This window comes from Polypterus senegalus, chromosome 6, assembly GCF_016835505.1.
Source record: "Polypterus senegalus isolate Bchr_013 chromosome 6, ASM1683550v1, whole genome shotgun sequence".
In the NCBI taxonomy this organism is placed as follows: domain Eukaryota; kingdom Metazoa; phylum Chordata; class Cladistia; order Polypteriformes; family Polypteridae; genus Polypterus; species Polypterus senegalus.
The window spans coordinates 164,114,355-164,130,702 of record NC_053159.1 but is presented as its reverse complement, the minus strand read 5'-3'; the positions used below and the strand labels follow the sequence as shown (position 1 = coordinate 164,130,702).

Genomic DNA, 16,348 nt, shown 5'->3' with positions numbered 1-16,348 from the left:
GATCATTTTAGTATTTGCTTCTTTCTACACATACTGCTACTGCTGTAGAAGCAAAAAAAAATAATGTTGCTTACCAGTTTCAGTAGTCTCAGGTGACTATAATGGGTACTCCTTAAAGACACATTAAGTGCATTGTTTTGTTGTAATAATTTTCTCCTTTTATAGTCTCTATTATGTAGATTTTATCAGAATGTGTTAAATTCCATACTCTTTCCACACTGTCAGATATTGTAGTTCAGCTTCTCTCCCCCACTTCTCTGTTATATCTATAACACCTGGAAAGTCGATAGTAAAAGAGCAGACAGGAGTTAAGTTACACATTTATTTATAAATTATAGATATTATGACCAAAAATAATAAGCAGAGCTACAATGAGTGTTGGCAAAATAATGTTCATATAACCTGGGTAATAATCTGTATATCTTGCTTGTACTCCCAGGTGGCTCGCTGTTTGATTAGTCTCTGGTCTAGTTTTGCAGCAATGCCCTTGATCCATTATGGTAAATGGTAGAAAGAGACCGCATGTATTTGCAGCCCTGCTCTTACTGCGACTCTGTAGCCCCTAAACTCCCCAAGAAAACAGCTCCAACACAATCCCCTCTCTAATTTAGCTGCTTTGCAGTGTTGGGGTGCAGCATTCACCAATGAAACAGCTCAGGCAGACTCAACCCCTAGTCCAGGATTTTCTCTAGTTTCAAACAAACAAGAAAGAAAGAATCCAATTAAGTCATAAAACTGCCGCTTTCTGGTCAGTTCTTATTAGTGAAACCCTGGGGTTAGCAAGAAACTGTTTTTTCCTCATTCCTTGTACTTTACTGTTAGATTATCAAACAATTGTTTAAACATTTATATTGGTAGACAGTAATAATAATAAAAAAAATATATCATCAACCTGTATGCTAGATCTTATTCTCTCTGCTACATGCACAAATCCATTTTTGATTCAGTAATACTTTATCTACAACCTCCTCATTTCTGCACTCTATCTCTAGGAATTTTAAGATATTTTTAGATGTTGTAATGATGGCATGCAGGGACTGTCATTCTGGCCAGTATGAACAAGAATCTTTAGCTGTCCAGGTGGCCAGTATAATGGAAGGACAGGATAAGACAACTTATACGAGTCATTTATTTCCCCATAATGCATCTTTTTGCTTCCTCTGGATAATGCTGACAGTATACTGTATCTTGAAACTACTGTCTGCTGTGAAATTTCTGCTTGGAAGGAACTTTGCTGATGCAGGGTAACTATCTTGTGACTTGTTGCTATGCTCACTTTTGATGATTTGAATGTTAAACTGTTATATCTGCCACATCATCGCCTTTAATTTGGTTGACCATATCCCACTTTAATTTTTTTATACCCATTTGTTGAAGTTACTCAGTTTGGTTCAAAGCAAGACATTTTGATCATTTGCACCTGTGTGTTCTCTTTGTTTAATAATGCACTGGGCTACATGCCTACAAGCTAATAGTTTTTATTGAAATGTGGTTTCTCTATAACATGTCATTTTTAGAAAATTGAGGTTTGGAAATTTGCTATTTATGCATTTCTACTCATACAGTAATGCAGAAGACAAAAAGTAGCCATCTAAAACTAAGTTGTTTGTATCGTACTGTATGTAACTAAAACTGAGTTAGAGTTAGAGGTTATGGGTAGACTTTGTTTTTACAGTACAATAGAAAGAAAACAAAAAAACATCTGTATGTCTAAGTAGTAAATAGCATTACATAGTTTCTCATCAGTTAAAATTTATCTTGAAGAAATAAGTTTTATCCATATTTGCCAGTATTTATTAAACCCTTTTGACTGCAACCTGAGAGAAAAATCTTTCCCATTGTGTAAATCTCTTTCATCACAAGAATCAGCTGTTCATACATTTGAGACTCTTTTGAGACCAAGTCTTGTATAATTGCTTTTTTTACTATTCAGCTAGAGGAATGCCAGTAAAATATTTGTCTTTTACCTCAGTTTGATCAAAGGTAAATCTCCCAGCTACAGAAAATTCAAAAAGGTATGTTAACATTTACTATGTATGGATGGATTTCCAATAATGTTGATTTTTTGTATGTGTTCGCCACATAATTTCCAGAACCGTGGAGTATTAGATAAAAATATAAAAAACTGCCAAATTGTAGATGAAAATATTAAAAACTGCCAAATTTTAGAAGTACAAATGGGCTTCCATCCATCCATTATCCAACCCGCTATATCCTAACTACAGGGTCACGGGGGTCTGCTGGAGCCAATTCCAGCCAATACAGGGCACAAGGCAGGAAACAAACCCCGGGTAGGGCACCAGCCCACCACAGCAAGTGGGCTTTGTATTTGTAAATTTTTAATTATTACATCAGTGCACGTTACATATTCTTGTTTTTCTTTGACCTTTCCTTAATACCTTGTGGTAGAGCAAGGTTTGACAGAATTCCAAAGAATAAATGATGGGGTGCCAACTGGGTTACCTCTTTTAATAATGGTATAAGGAACAACAGAATTAGCACTCATTGGCACAAATAAACAAAGGAATAATAAGGCTAAATAAACAGATGCTAGTCTGTCGTAGACCTCCGTCCTGTGGTAGATCTACGTCCAAATAAGACACAACCTTCCAGGAGTGCCTTGGATATATAGTCCTCTGACTAGAAAGCGATGAGTCAGTTACCCTCTTAGGGTGTCGTCTTGGAGCTGTGGGTAGAAAAAGAGATGATACTGTTGGTGACTGTGTCCCGTGAGGTGTAGCTTACCTTGGATGAGCCGGGAAGGTGCCTTTATGACGTGCATGTGTGACAACTTGCACTTCAAATTGTAATGTTGCTGCAATCTAATATTTAAAACATGATTGATTGTCATTTTTCTTTGTTTATGTACACAAAATTTCTCCTATCACTGCCATAAACCATGCTACTATGTTTTGGTACTGAGGTGTGAATCACTGTCTTTCTCCTCCAGTTTGCACTTTACTGTATTTGTATATCCCTTGTGAATGCTGAATTACTTGAGGAGTCCAAAAAGAAAAGTTGAGGTACAAACTGTGCCACACTGTTTAATGCAAAGCAGAAAAAAAAGAGAAAATAAATAAGTGGTTGATGGCATAACAGAAAAACAGACACTATGTAGCCATAATAGCCTAACTTTGGCTTCAAATGAATCGGCTCTGAAGAACAGGTCTGGTAGGGAACTCTGTCTTCTGTTAGGGACGGTCCTAGAAGTGATGCCCATTTCCAGGAAGGTCTGGTTTTCATTGGGCTTTGGCCAGAAGGAGTGGGCCTTCTCAGGGTACCATGGGCAGGGTCAGTTGCCCTCGTTGGGCGTATTTTTGTATTTTTGCAGAATACTGGTGGTAGAACTGGGTTGTTAAATCCTTTATCATAAAGCAGTTCACAAAAGGGGACCAATCCATCACATCTTTTATGTGTGATAAACTTTGAGATTTACAGACACTGTTACCAGTAAGGACCATTTATAGGTATATTGTCTGGGGGAGTTGTTTAATGAGATACATATCTTATGTTTATTGTTGCCTGTCATTGTTTGTAAATAGCTGTGTATATTTTGATTCTTGTAATATATGCAGTTTAGTTAAAAAATATTGCTGGTGTTATTGTGTTGATATTTGGGTGGTGTGGTGGAAGAAAAGCATAGGGCTAAACATTGGCCTAATTCTACTTGTTCCTCATATTTAAAATGTAGTGATACAAGCATTCGTTTGGGTCCCTCATGTTCCCTTCAGATTAACACAGTGCCAGGTAGGAAGATGCAAACACAGTATAATAAAGCTGTAAATATGTCTGTTTTGCATGTGAGAGATACTTACAAAAAATGTAAAGAATCTGTGCTAAGTGCTGATGCAGACTGTTTTATAATAAGCCTACATGTCACTTGACATTAAGAAATGTTAATATACCTATGGAAAATGTCAGCATGGTTGTGAATTTTAAACTATTTCCAGCAGTGCAACCCTGGACATTTGTTTTTATTTGAAAACATAGTAACAAGAGAAAGAGTAAGGTATAATATATACAAAAACAAGAAGCCATGTGTCAAGAAATTTATTTTTATGTGCATTCAGGGAGTTTTAGAAATGGATTTTCTTGGAAATGGCTGTTGAGATGATCTTTTAACCCTTCACCAATGATCCCTCAATGTCATGACCTTAGAGGCCACACCAATAGCAACCAAGACCTACATCATGACAACAAAATGGCAGTGTCCAAAAAGGCATGGCATAAAATTAAACTTTTAAATTAAGGCTACAATAAAAAAATAACTACAGCATTGTATTATTTGAGTATAAAAACCCCAGAAATGACACCAAGACGATTTTCATACAAGGCAAGCCTACAAATTTTAATAAACTTTATAACAGTTTTGATGAACCTGTGCAACCTGTGCTTAACATTAAAATGCTAAAATGAGTGCTAAGACACAGTTAATGTGATTAACAGTTTATGGAATCCTTTGAGCTTCCCATAGCAAAACCTGTGTTCAAAGTGTGTGGTCATGCAGCGAAAGATCTGCCTCAAAGCAAGGGGTGAACTAGATGGCCACCCAGGGCCCTATCTGTGCCTCACAACCCACCCCACTGCACCACACCAACTCCATAATCCCTCTTCACACATATCAAAATATAATTGCATACATGTTTTACAATTTTGCTAAAATAACACATGAACTCTTATTTTTACTTGAGAACAGTTGCATTATTTAAACTGAAAGTATATCTGTCCCACATTTATTCTATCATCAGTTGCAAGCTGAAAGTTACGACAGAATGCAGCATAACTAAAATAGTTTGGAAGAAAAATTAACCAATGGAAAAACTGTGAACACAAGCAGATATTGGGAGAAATTTCTGGAGATAGTGTAGGGAAACAGAAGAGGGAGGATGCAAATAAGGCATTTAAAGAGTCTTTTTGGAAAATTTATTGTAAGAAGGAAAGGACACAATAGTGATCTCAAAGGTAAGGATGCTAGTGAGAGATCTGAAGTTACTGATTGCTTTAGCATCCACTGCACATCACCTCAATGCTACACACTACCAGCATCACTTCACACAAGAATCCTGCAACTATCTGCCTGTGACAACACCTAGATGTGACATCAGTGCTGCTCTAGGCCTCACTGTCTGTTTGAGACGACCCTCCTCTTCCATCTGTTGTTTCTTCTCTTTCCTTATTCTAATCTATTGTGTAACTCTGTACTGTACTTGTCATTTGTCAGTGTTATGCTTTTTTGCTAAATTGATTTCTGTTCTGTCCCTATTACACCAAATATTTAGAAAGATTTGAAGAATTGAATGCAATTGTAGTGTTTCAACATATGTCTTCTGGTTTCTGTCGAGTATATAAAAGGTACATTTTTGTTAAGTATCTGTGTATGTTACATTTATTGATATTGATAGGTATTATCTTAGACTTGACAACCTACAATCAACTTGCATGCACCTTTCTTTATTTTAGTTTTCTTTCCTGCAGTTTTTACTAGGCTAGTCATCTTTTTAATGGTAGGGGAAATTACAGAAAGCAGGAATCACCTACTGTGAAGGCAAGGTAGTCATTTCATAATTTGTTTTCAGTAGCACTGCAAACAGGAATGCTTTGTAATTTTTTTTAGCTTTGCATCTTTTTTCTTTTTTTTTTCTTTCTAAAGATTCTATTATGTAGTCTGTTTTGAATAATTGCAGCAAAGCGGAATAAACCTTAGTGCTACTGGTGTTATTTTTATCCAGTTTTGCCTTTAATGTTTGTCTTTAGATCTTGCCTATGATAGATTTTAGTGTGTAATTCACTTTTGTAATAAATCCGAACATGGAGCTGTATTTTTGCTCTAACTAGAATAGCCTGGTTTTGGAGAATACAAAAATTAGGATTACTAGGTATATAAAATTGATGGATCAGTGTATTGTAGTCTTAATATTTAGGACACAATACTTTTAGATGCTTTCATTTTCAAAAGTAATTTTACTGTTTACGAATAAAAAGCACTTCATTGTATTGCAGTTATTGTACACATGAACATATCATGCATCCTTAAATGCCTCACATTGTTTTTTCTGTCACATTATCTGTTAATTTCATTTTTTTTAAACATGATAGTTTAGCAAATAAATGGTACCTGTACAATAACATTGAGTTAAACTGGGAGCTGCATTTTTAATTTTGTTTACACTAGTGGTTTTGGCTTTTAGCAGATACTTTTATGATAAGCTGTTTACTTTGGCAGTGATAAAAGTAAACTCTGGTACTTATGTTTTTTTAAAATTCTTACAAAAGCAAGACACTTTGATGTACTTTTACTACATTGTAATATTTAATGTTAAAACAAGGAGAGAATTGATCCTTCCTCAATAAATAGACAGCACAGTGCACCCATACAGCACTAAGATTGGTACCCCCAACTTAACATTAAAAGCTCGTATATCACAGAAGCCAATATTTATAAAAGTGTTTGTTGAACTTAAACAGAAATGTTTTCTTTAAGGTACAATTATTTTCACCCTGTTAAAACTTATGCTTGGAGGGTTAGTTCCTGGAAGGTGGAAGGTGGCTTACACTATAAATGATTTTAAAAGCATTATGCTTTGTTTTTTTTTTGGCACGTTATGAGAATGCATCGATTCATAGGGATAGCACTCTGGGAGTGTAAAGTCTTAAGATGGTTGATATCAAAATTAAACAATAATTGTGTGTGTATTTTCTTTTTCGGAGAGGAGCACAAGAGAATTAACCCACTCTTAGAATTTACTACAGCACCCCAAATTACAAATAATAAATACATTGCCTCTTTTTAGCTAGCAAACTCAATCCAAGTCCCGATTCCTGTTTTGATTTGGTTTTTTCTGTTGAAAGGTTTTTGAACCAATTGTGTATTTTTTTTTAAACACTTGGTTCCTGGTCTGTATGTGGAAACTGTTCTGACATGATTTTGCCTTGACAGAGGTCATGGTGTAGTTGCTGTGACATAATGATCACAGTCTCTGTTCTCATGCAGATGACACACCTTTGCGCCAAGATCTGCATTCCCTTTTTTGAATATTTGGTTTAGTTTTGTTTTGTGCAGTGCTTACATTTTGTGCAAAATAGAGCTTCAGGTTATGATATTTGCTTAAAAAATGATGTTTGGGAAGGATTTTGTATACTTCATAAAGTAACTGCAAAACAAAGACATGGGAAGATTAAAAAACAATTGATGTTATAGTAATTTACTTCTTATTGAATATATATCACTCAGGTTTGTTGTGGTTATTGTACAAGTTGTACCTTCATAAGAATATATGCTTACAACTGTAAAAGCTCTGAAAATAGAGCATCATCCTAGCTTTGGTTAGTGGCGAAGTGAAAAAGGGGTATTCATTATTGTCATACTTATAATTGAGCAATAAACTCTTTAATTGTGAAATAAGGCAAGTTACTAATAGAGATCAAGATCAAGAATTATTTTAATTTTTGGACACTTAAGCTAGTTCCTTCATACATGTGTAGTGCAACAAAGCAGATAAGCAAAGTTATGACTGTTTTATTGTTTTCATAAGCAATGCATTGTAGCTCTGATTTACTAAAGCACTACTTGAGATTTTTTGAGGGTGATTGTAATTGGCACCTTATTGATAAGTAGATTGCCTGATCTGATTTACTTACCAATTCTAGGATACGTACCAGCTAAAGTTTTCACATGAATGATTCAAACTCATACTTAGTCATTACTTTAAATAGTGATATTTTAAATGACATGTTGTGTTCTTTCAAGTTGCAAACATCTCCCATCTGTATGTTTATCAGATTAATTAACAAACAGGGTTGAAAAACAATTGTCAAAAGACTATGAGGGTAACACACTTTAAGGTACTTCACATCTTCGACGTGAAGCCATATTATTTAATTAACATGCTGTTTGTTGTATGAAGTTTGGCAACCCATCTTTTGGGAGAGACATGTGAGAGGGAGTGATGGAGCAATTTAGAGCTGTGGTGGAACAACATCTAGCATGGTGTTAAAATCATTCTCTAGATCTTCCATCCATCCATTATCCAACCCACTATATCACTGGGGTCTGTTGGAGCCAATCCCAGCCAGCACAGGGCACAAGGCAGGAACAAATCCTGGGCTCCTGCCCAGCCCACCGCATGGCACACACACGCACACACTAGGGACAATTTAGGATCACCAATGCACCTAACCTGCATGTCTTTGGACTGTGGGAGGAAACCCATGCAGACACAGGGAGAACATGCAAACTCCACGCAGGCAGGTCTCTTAACTACGAAGCAGCAGCGCTACCACTGCGCCACCATGCCGCCCCTTCTATAGATCTTTTATGTACTAAATATTATAACTTTATTTCAGTAAGATTTTGACATGGTTTCAAATCAGTCTTCACTCTGAAAGCAGCCACTAGTTTTAGACCTAAAAAAAAGTGTAGAGGAGAAAGCAATATTCCAGTATTAGCTTAAAATACATCTTTGGTAGCAGCACTAAACTTGATATGCAGCTGTTGCCTGCTGAATGAAAAGGCTTTAAAATGCACATTAAATACTTTCACATACATTTTCCTATTTCTGATTTGTATGTGACTTCCTGTTTAAGAAATTAGTTTTTATTTCTTTTGTTGGTCAGTTTTTATTATGAGAATCCTCCTTGCTTAATTATTTCATTATCCCCATGACAATGAAATTAATTAAGTGGTGAATACCTGTGCAGCAAACTGCAAAAATGCACTAAACATTCATTTAAGATATGATTCCTATCTGAAAATATCATTAGGTCTCTAATAAAATGAAAATCTCTTATCTAGCTCAACATACAGTGCAGCCTGCAGTGTTTCATTCAGACATTTTTGTTGTTGTTCATACCATGAGTAAAAGGGAAGTGAAATGATGATAAAGCAGAGATGAGTAAACCAAAGTACAGTATGCTTTTTCCTTTTTTGTTGATGGGCCAAACGCACTGTACTGTATATTTTTTTGAGATGTGATTGCTTGTAATTATGTATTGTATTTATTTATTTATTTTTCTCTATTATAAAAAAAAAAAAATCTTGGAGAGAAACAGTAGGGCGACAAGACCTGATCTTCACATTAAAATCATGGAAGACACTTTAAAGACCCGCAAGACTAAAGAGATTGGCCACGGACCGTCTTGCAGTGACGTAGCACATGAGATTCTTGCAAGACACGCCCTACTTACAACCAAATAAGAGCATGGGCAGCAACACACTCGGTCGTGTTTTGGCTTTGAGCACACACAGATCCAGGGCTCTCAGCACATATAAGGACAATAAGCTATAAATGAAACTTTGAGAACTAAGCAAAGAAGAACGCGGCGTGCAGAAAAGAGACTCAAAAGTGTTGTAGAGACAAAAAAGAATAATCTAGGTGCAAATTCAGAAAATAAGGAAAGTAATTATCAGCCTGGAACAAGTGGAATTGAATAAAAAGCATGTCCAATCCGGACATTGACACATGCAGAGCAGGTTAGATATTATGAAAGCAGTGAAATTCGAAAGGCTTAAAAAAATTTCAAAAAGTTGATGTGATACACATATGGAGAAAGTTAAAGAATATTAAAGTAGGAAAATTAGAAAGTATAAAAAAAGTAAAAATCACAGTAGCGCAAACAAACGGAAATTATTACTCGAAAAAGGGAAAGTAATCACCACGGACCAGGTGTCATTGGGGGGAAAAAAGCAGGATAAAGCGAGGTCTGAAATAAAAGAGTAGAAAACAAAGTAAAACGTCATAAAGAGGTTAAGAAACAAGGTGGCCAAACACATGCAGAGCAGGTTAGACATAATGAAAACTGGAATTCAAAAGACTCAAAAAAATAACGTAGGCACGACACACATACAGAGCAAGATGCAGAATATGAAAGCGGAAAAAAACAACATTGTCAAAACAGAAAAAGCAAACATCACATTAGCGCAAAGAAAGAGAAATTATTACTCAGAGAAATAATGAAAAGGCGAATAGAGATCGAATATATGGACATAGGCGATATGTCAGAAGTATGTAAATATTGTAAGGCTTTGAAGTTTTAAGTCAAGAAAATTTCAAAAACGAAGTTTAACTCGCATGCATTGATTGGTTACTTTGCAAAAATAATATTAACTGCTGATGATGTACAGTAGATCGTTTTGTCTGTGCTGAAATTCCAAACAGAGAAAGCTATCCTGAATTAATGTAAAAAGTCATTAAACGCGTGTCTCACTGACCTCATCAAAAAGATTCAGCATATTGGGACTCGAAAGATTCCAAATATTGTTTTTACAGAAATTCTGAAATAAAAGTGAAACTAATGAAATAGCAACAATTCAAAGAAAAAAAAAATCTTAAAATTGTGTATCTGTAAAAACAAAAACGGTGGTTGGCTAGCAAAGCTCCCTAGTATTATTTATTTTCAAAAGTTTTTTTCAAAAGATAAATGCACATAACTGTTATTTTATAATTAGGCCAGTTTTGGTCAGGCTTTCAGGGACATAAGCCTTTCAGTAATGCATGCATTTTGAATAATTTGCAGAATTAAGCTATTATAGCACTTTAATCATTGGAACTTTTTTGTTTTGTGGTATTTAGATTTCAACACTTAACAACTCTGGTCTATGGCAGTGTAGAACCTAAAATATATTTTGCTGAACAGTTAACATTTAAGTCAAATATAGAATATTTCCTGTCCCAGTTTTACATGCCAATTTTTTTGAATCCACTTACAACAGTGCTTATGTTCAGTGATTAATGTCCAGAGAGATGGCTGATGTCCCCATCTTTCTGCAAAACAATCAAGGCACAGACCAAGAGAGAAAAAAAAATAGTCTTTAGGCATGAAGTTCTGTTATAATCTAATTTTGACTGTCAATACTGCAAGACATTTTAAAGGCCTATTGAGTACACAAACCTTCACTGGCACATTTCCTAAAATAGTTCTATTGTCTTTTTTTTCTTTTAAGACCCCTTAAAATGAACAAACAGTAGTACATTACAGTGCCTGTGCAAGTGCCAGAATTATCCTGCTTCATTACCTCCTGGTGCAGACAAGCAGATGTCTCCTCTTGATATTGTCTGAAGAACACAGAGTAATGGCCAACGCAACATCAAATGATATTTATTTTGCACCTATTTCATTTTTAATAATGTTATTGTCAAAGTGAAACACTAAAAGTTGATTAACTGTTTGCTTGTCCATATTTCAGAAATTACATAATTTTATTATGATGTATTCATTTATAACTGTAGCTTCCCTTCCACTTGAAGTCATTGATTTGTACTTTCTTGGGAAACTTTAATTAAGCACACACTCCTTTAAACTAGGGCATTCTATATTAAAAATGTTAATGGGATTACTATAGACAATTGTAGCTTATCTAGTTTTCATAAATATCTATTAAATTACCTTAAGATTTTTCCTTTTCCTATCTTTCTGAATTTTTAGGTTTAAAAAAATAATAATAATAATTTAAAATTCCTTTAGTGTTTCTGTACCACATCATTGTGCAACATTCACATTTTCATTGTTGTTTAACTGTAAAACATGTCTTTATACTATTCTCTTTATTTAAATTACTCAAATCTGATGTGATTATAGCAAATTGTATATTCATATTGTTTTTGTTTTATAGGCAATGCAATATTTACAATCCAACAAGAAAATTCAGGCAAATGTCTAACTTTTGAAAATGGACAAGTAAGTTTGGCAGCATGTTCAGACAACTCTGCTTCTATGCAGTGGAAGTGGGTCACACGCCACCGTCTCTTCAACTTGGGATCAAAGCAGTGCCTGGGACTGGACCCAAAGTCAAGTACAGCAAAGCTGTTTGATTGTGATAACAAACAGGTTATGCTATGGTGGCATTGCAGTAGGCATTTGCTCTATACAGTATCTGGAAAAAAGCTGAGTGTCTATGACAGCACACTTAAAACAGATACAGAGGACAGGTCTATATGGCGAAGAGGTGGCTCTTCTGATAGTGTTTGTGTTCCACCATATCATGGTAAGTAATTGTTTTCTCACGCAATTTGCTGTGGTCTTTGAAACTGTGTGAAAAATTGTGGCTTCAAGGGTAAAATAAATATGCATGCTCTACAATTTAAAGAAGGTATTTTCATTAATAATGCAAAGGATAATAATTTAGATTATTTCATTATTTTTAAATTTGCTCTGAAAAAAAAAAAATACAATTTATGAAGTTTTCAGTTAAATGCTCCAATTTTAAACTTGGCTAGCATATACATACCGGTTGAGATATTTTGTTTGTTGTGTTAATTAATAATGAGATGATTTTAAATACTTTCTGGTACATAGTTAAGTGTACTCTTTACTCAAATGGGTTTCATTCATTAAATATGCAGAACTCGGTAAGAGGATGTAATTTTAAGCATCATGTATGTGCCTGTCAAATAGGACACTTTGTGAAAGTGAAATCAATAAACTATAAATGGTATAAATTAGAATGTGATGTACAGAGTTGAGCATTAAAAAAAATATCTGTATTAAATTAATTTAAATCTTTTTTGTTAATTTGTGATCAATATTAATTATTGTTGCTTTTAATTTTTTTTAACATTTTATTGATTTTTACTGTAATCACACAACATTCCATACAAATAGATCAATTTTTACAAAAATTGGATCGAAAACAAATCAACCCCCATCTCTATCTGTATATCTGAGTTGTCTTCACACACATTGCCATTTTATGTTTTTGTTTTTTTCTTGGGTGCCCAGTAACATGAAGAATTAGATGACTGTTTACACTGGACATGCATCTCACTTTTGTAAAAACTTAGTGAAGAACTGTGAAGGGACTAGTACTCAAGGGAAATGAGAATAATTCTTTAGAAACATCTTTTCTGGTTTACGCTTCTCGTTTGGTTTTGACTAATGTGACCTGTATAATACTACTTGTACTTCACTTTAGGCAACTTTTTTTGTTTACATACATAAGCAAGACATTTGCTAATTTTTGCAACTTCTAAAAAAATATCCATTTTGACTGGAAACTGTATCAGTTCAATTCAAGTACAATAAATATTCCAATGCAGAGTCACAAGTGACTGGTATCTATCTCAGGATCATCAGGTGTAACGCACCAGAATTTACTCATACAGTACCAGTGCTTTGTGTTTGTGCGTTTTTTTTTCCCCCCAAACAAATGTGTGCAGTTTGGTGTGAACAGCAAGTCTTTATTAACCCCCTATAAGCGAATGTGTCCACTGATTGATTGGAACCCCATCCAGAGGTAGTATAGCTAATAGTTCCAAGGTAAACAAGACCTTCCAAAACAGTACATTGATAATCGATTTTAGAGACCATATACAGTAATCCCTCTTCAATCGCGGGGGTTGCGTTCCAGACCCACCCGTGATAGGTGAAAATCCGCGAAGTAGAAACCATATGTTTGTATGGTTATTTTTATATATTTTAAGCCCTTATAAACTCTCCCACACTGTTAACATTATTAGAGCCCTCTAGACATGAAATAACACCCTTTACTCGAAAGTTTAAACTGTGCTCCATGACAAGACAGAGATGGCAGTTCTTTCTCACAATTAAAAGAATGCAAACATATCTTCTCTTCAAAGGAGTGCCGTCAGGAGCAGAGAATGTCAGAGAGAGCGCTCGCTAAGAAAATCAAAAAATCAATACGTGCTTTTAAGTATACCGAAGCACCGCGATAAAACGGCATTTTGTAGAGGAGCTTCCGTATCTTCTAGGCAAATAGCCTCTGTGCAAACACCCCCTCCGTCAGGCGCAGAGAATGTCAGAGAGGGTGAAAGAAACAGAGAAAAGCAAACAATGAAGCACCGAGCAGGAAGCATATCATTGAGGAGTTTTAGTTAATATATAATACATGCTCTGATTGGGTAGCTTCTAAGCCATCCGCCAATAGCGTCCCTTGTATGAAATCAACTGGGCAAACAAACTGAGGAAGCATGTACCATAAACTAAAAGACCCATTGTCCGCAGAAATCCACGAACCAGCAAAAAATCCGCGATAGAGTGAAGCCGCGAAAGTCAAAGCGCGATATAGCGAGGAATTACGGTACAGTACAGTGATCCCTTGCTATATCCCGCTTCAACTTTCGCGGCTTCACTCCATTGCGGATTTTAAATGTAAGCATATCTAAATATATATCACAAATTTTTCGCTGGTTCGCGGATTTTTTCTTCCTCAGTTTGTTTGCCCAGTTGATTTCTTACAAGGGACGCGGATGGCTGAGAAGCTACCCAATCAGAGCATATATAACGTATTAAATAAAACTCCTCAATGATATACGATATGCTTCCCTCGCAGTGCTTTGCACACTTAAAAGCACTTATTGATTTTTCATTGTTTGCTTTTCTCTGTCTCTCTCACTCTCTCTGACATTCTCTGCTCTTGATGGAGGGGGTGTGAGCAGAGGGGCTGTTTGCACAGAGGTTGTTTACTTAGAAGATACGGACGCTCCTCTAAAAAATGCTGAAAGGCTACCTTCACATTGATCCCTTCATTGCGGCCGCTTTACCGTGGTGCTTGCATACTTAAAAGCGCAACAGCCCTATTGATTTTTGATTGTTTACTTTACTCTCTCTCTCTGATATTCTCTGCTCCTGATGCGCACTTCTTTGAAGAGGAAGATATGTTTGCATTCTTTTAATTGTGAGAAAGAACTGTCATCTCTGTCTTGTCATGGAGCACAGTTTAAACTTTTGACTAAAGGGTGTTATTTCATGTCTAGAGGGCTCTTAATAATGTTAAAAAACGTATTTAGAAGGTCGTAAACAGGTTTTCAGTGCTCTAACTGCGAAAATATTCGATTTTTTAAATAAAGAATCCTACTTTGTGGAAATTCTTTTATCTGTCTGGAGCGGATTAACCACGATAAACGACGGTTTACTGTATAACTGTGCGGAGAATATTTATAAACGGTGTGGGAGAGTTTCTAAGGGCTTAAAATAAACTGCTCAAAAAAATTAAAGAAACACTTTGAAAACACATCAGATCTCAATGGGAAAAAGAAATCCTCCTGGATATCTATACTGATATAGACTGGGTAATGTGTTAGGAACGAAAGGATGCCACATCGTTTGATGGAAATGAAAATGATCAACCTACAGAGCCCTGAATTCAAAGACGCCCAAAAATCAGAGTGAAAAAATTATGTGGCAGGCTAGTCCATTTTGCCAAAATTTAATTGCAGCAACTCAAAATTGTATGCAGCACTTTGTATGGCCCCTGTGTTCTTGTATACATGACTGACAACATCGGTGCATGCTTCTAATGAGATGACAGATGGTGTTGTGGGGGATCTCCTCCCAGATCTAAGCCAGGGCATCACTGAGCTCCTGGACAGTCTGAGGTGCAACCTGGTGGCATTGGATGGACCAAAACATAATGTCCCAGAGGTGTTCTATTGGATTTAGGTCAGGAAAGTGTGGTGGCCAGTCAATGGTATCAATTCCTTCATCCTCCAGGAACTGCCTGCATACTCTCACCACATGAGGCCAGGAATTGTCGTGCACCAGGAGCCACTGTACCAGCATAGGGTCTGACAATGGGTCCAAGGATTTCATCCTGATACCTAATGGCAGCCAAGGTGCCTTTGTCAAGCCTGTAGCTGTCTGTGTGACCCTCCATGGATATGCCTCCCCAGACAATCATTAACCCACCACCAAACTGCTCATGCTGAATGATGTTACAGGCAGCATAATGTTCTCCATGGCTTCTCCAGACCCTTTCACTTCTGTCACGTGCTCAGGGTGAACCTGCTCTCATCTGTAAAAAGCACAGGGCACCAGTGGTGCATCTGCCAGTTCTGGTATTCTATGGCGAATGCCAATCGAGCTGCATGCTGCTGGGCAGTGAGCTCAGGGCTCAGGACATGAGGCCCTTGGGTCACCCTCATGAAGTCTTTCTGGTTGTTTGGTCAGAGACATTCACACCAGTGGCCTGCTGGAGGTAATTTTGTAGGGCTCTGGCAGTGCTCATCCTGTTTCTCCTTGCCCAAAGGAGCAGATACTGGTCCTGCTGATGGGTTATGGACCTTCTATGGCCCTCTCCAGCTCTCCTAGAGTAACTGCTTGTCTCCTAGAATCTCCTCCATGCCCTTGAGACTGTGCAGGGAGACACAGCAAACCTTCTGGCAATGACACGTATTGATGTGCCATCCTGGAGAAGTTGGACTACCTGTGCAACCTCTGTAGGGTCCAGGTATCGCCTCATGCTACCAGTAGTGACACTGACTGTAGCCAAATGCAAAACTAGTGAAGAAACAGTCAGAAAAGATGAGGAGGGAAAAATGCCAGTGGCCTCCACCTGTTAAACCATTCCTGTTTTGGGGGTCATCTCATTGTTGCCCCTCTAGTGCATCTGTTGTTA

The 16,348-nt window shown here is 36.5% G+C and overlaps 1 protein-coding gene across 1 annotated transcript in view; it reads left to right on the top strand.

Annotated features, from left to right (window-relative positions):
* The window catches only part of ly75 (lymphocyte antigen 75), a 209,950-nt gene that overhangs the window by 17,281 nt on the left and 176,321 nt on the right, over positions 1–16,348 (top strand). Inside the window, exon 2 of the mRNA XM_039757470.1 lies at positions 11,609–11,980. Coding sequence (XP_039613404.1) covers positions 11,609–11,980 — 372 coding nt within the window. The remainder of the gene's footprint in view (positions 1–11,608; positions 11,981–16,348) is intronic.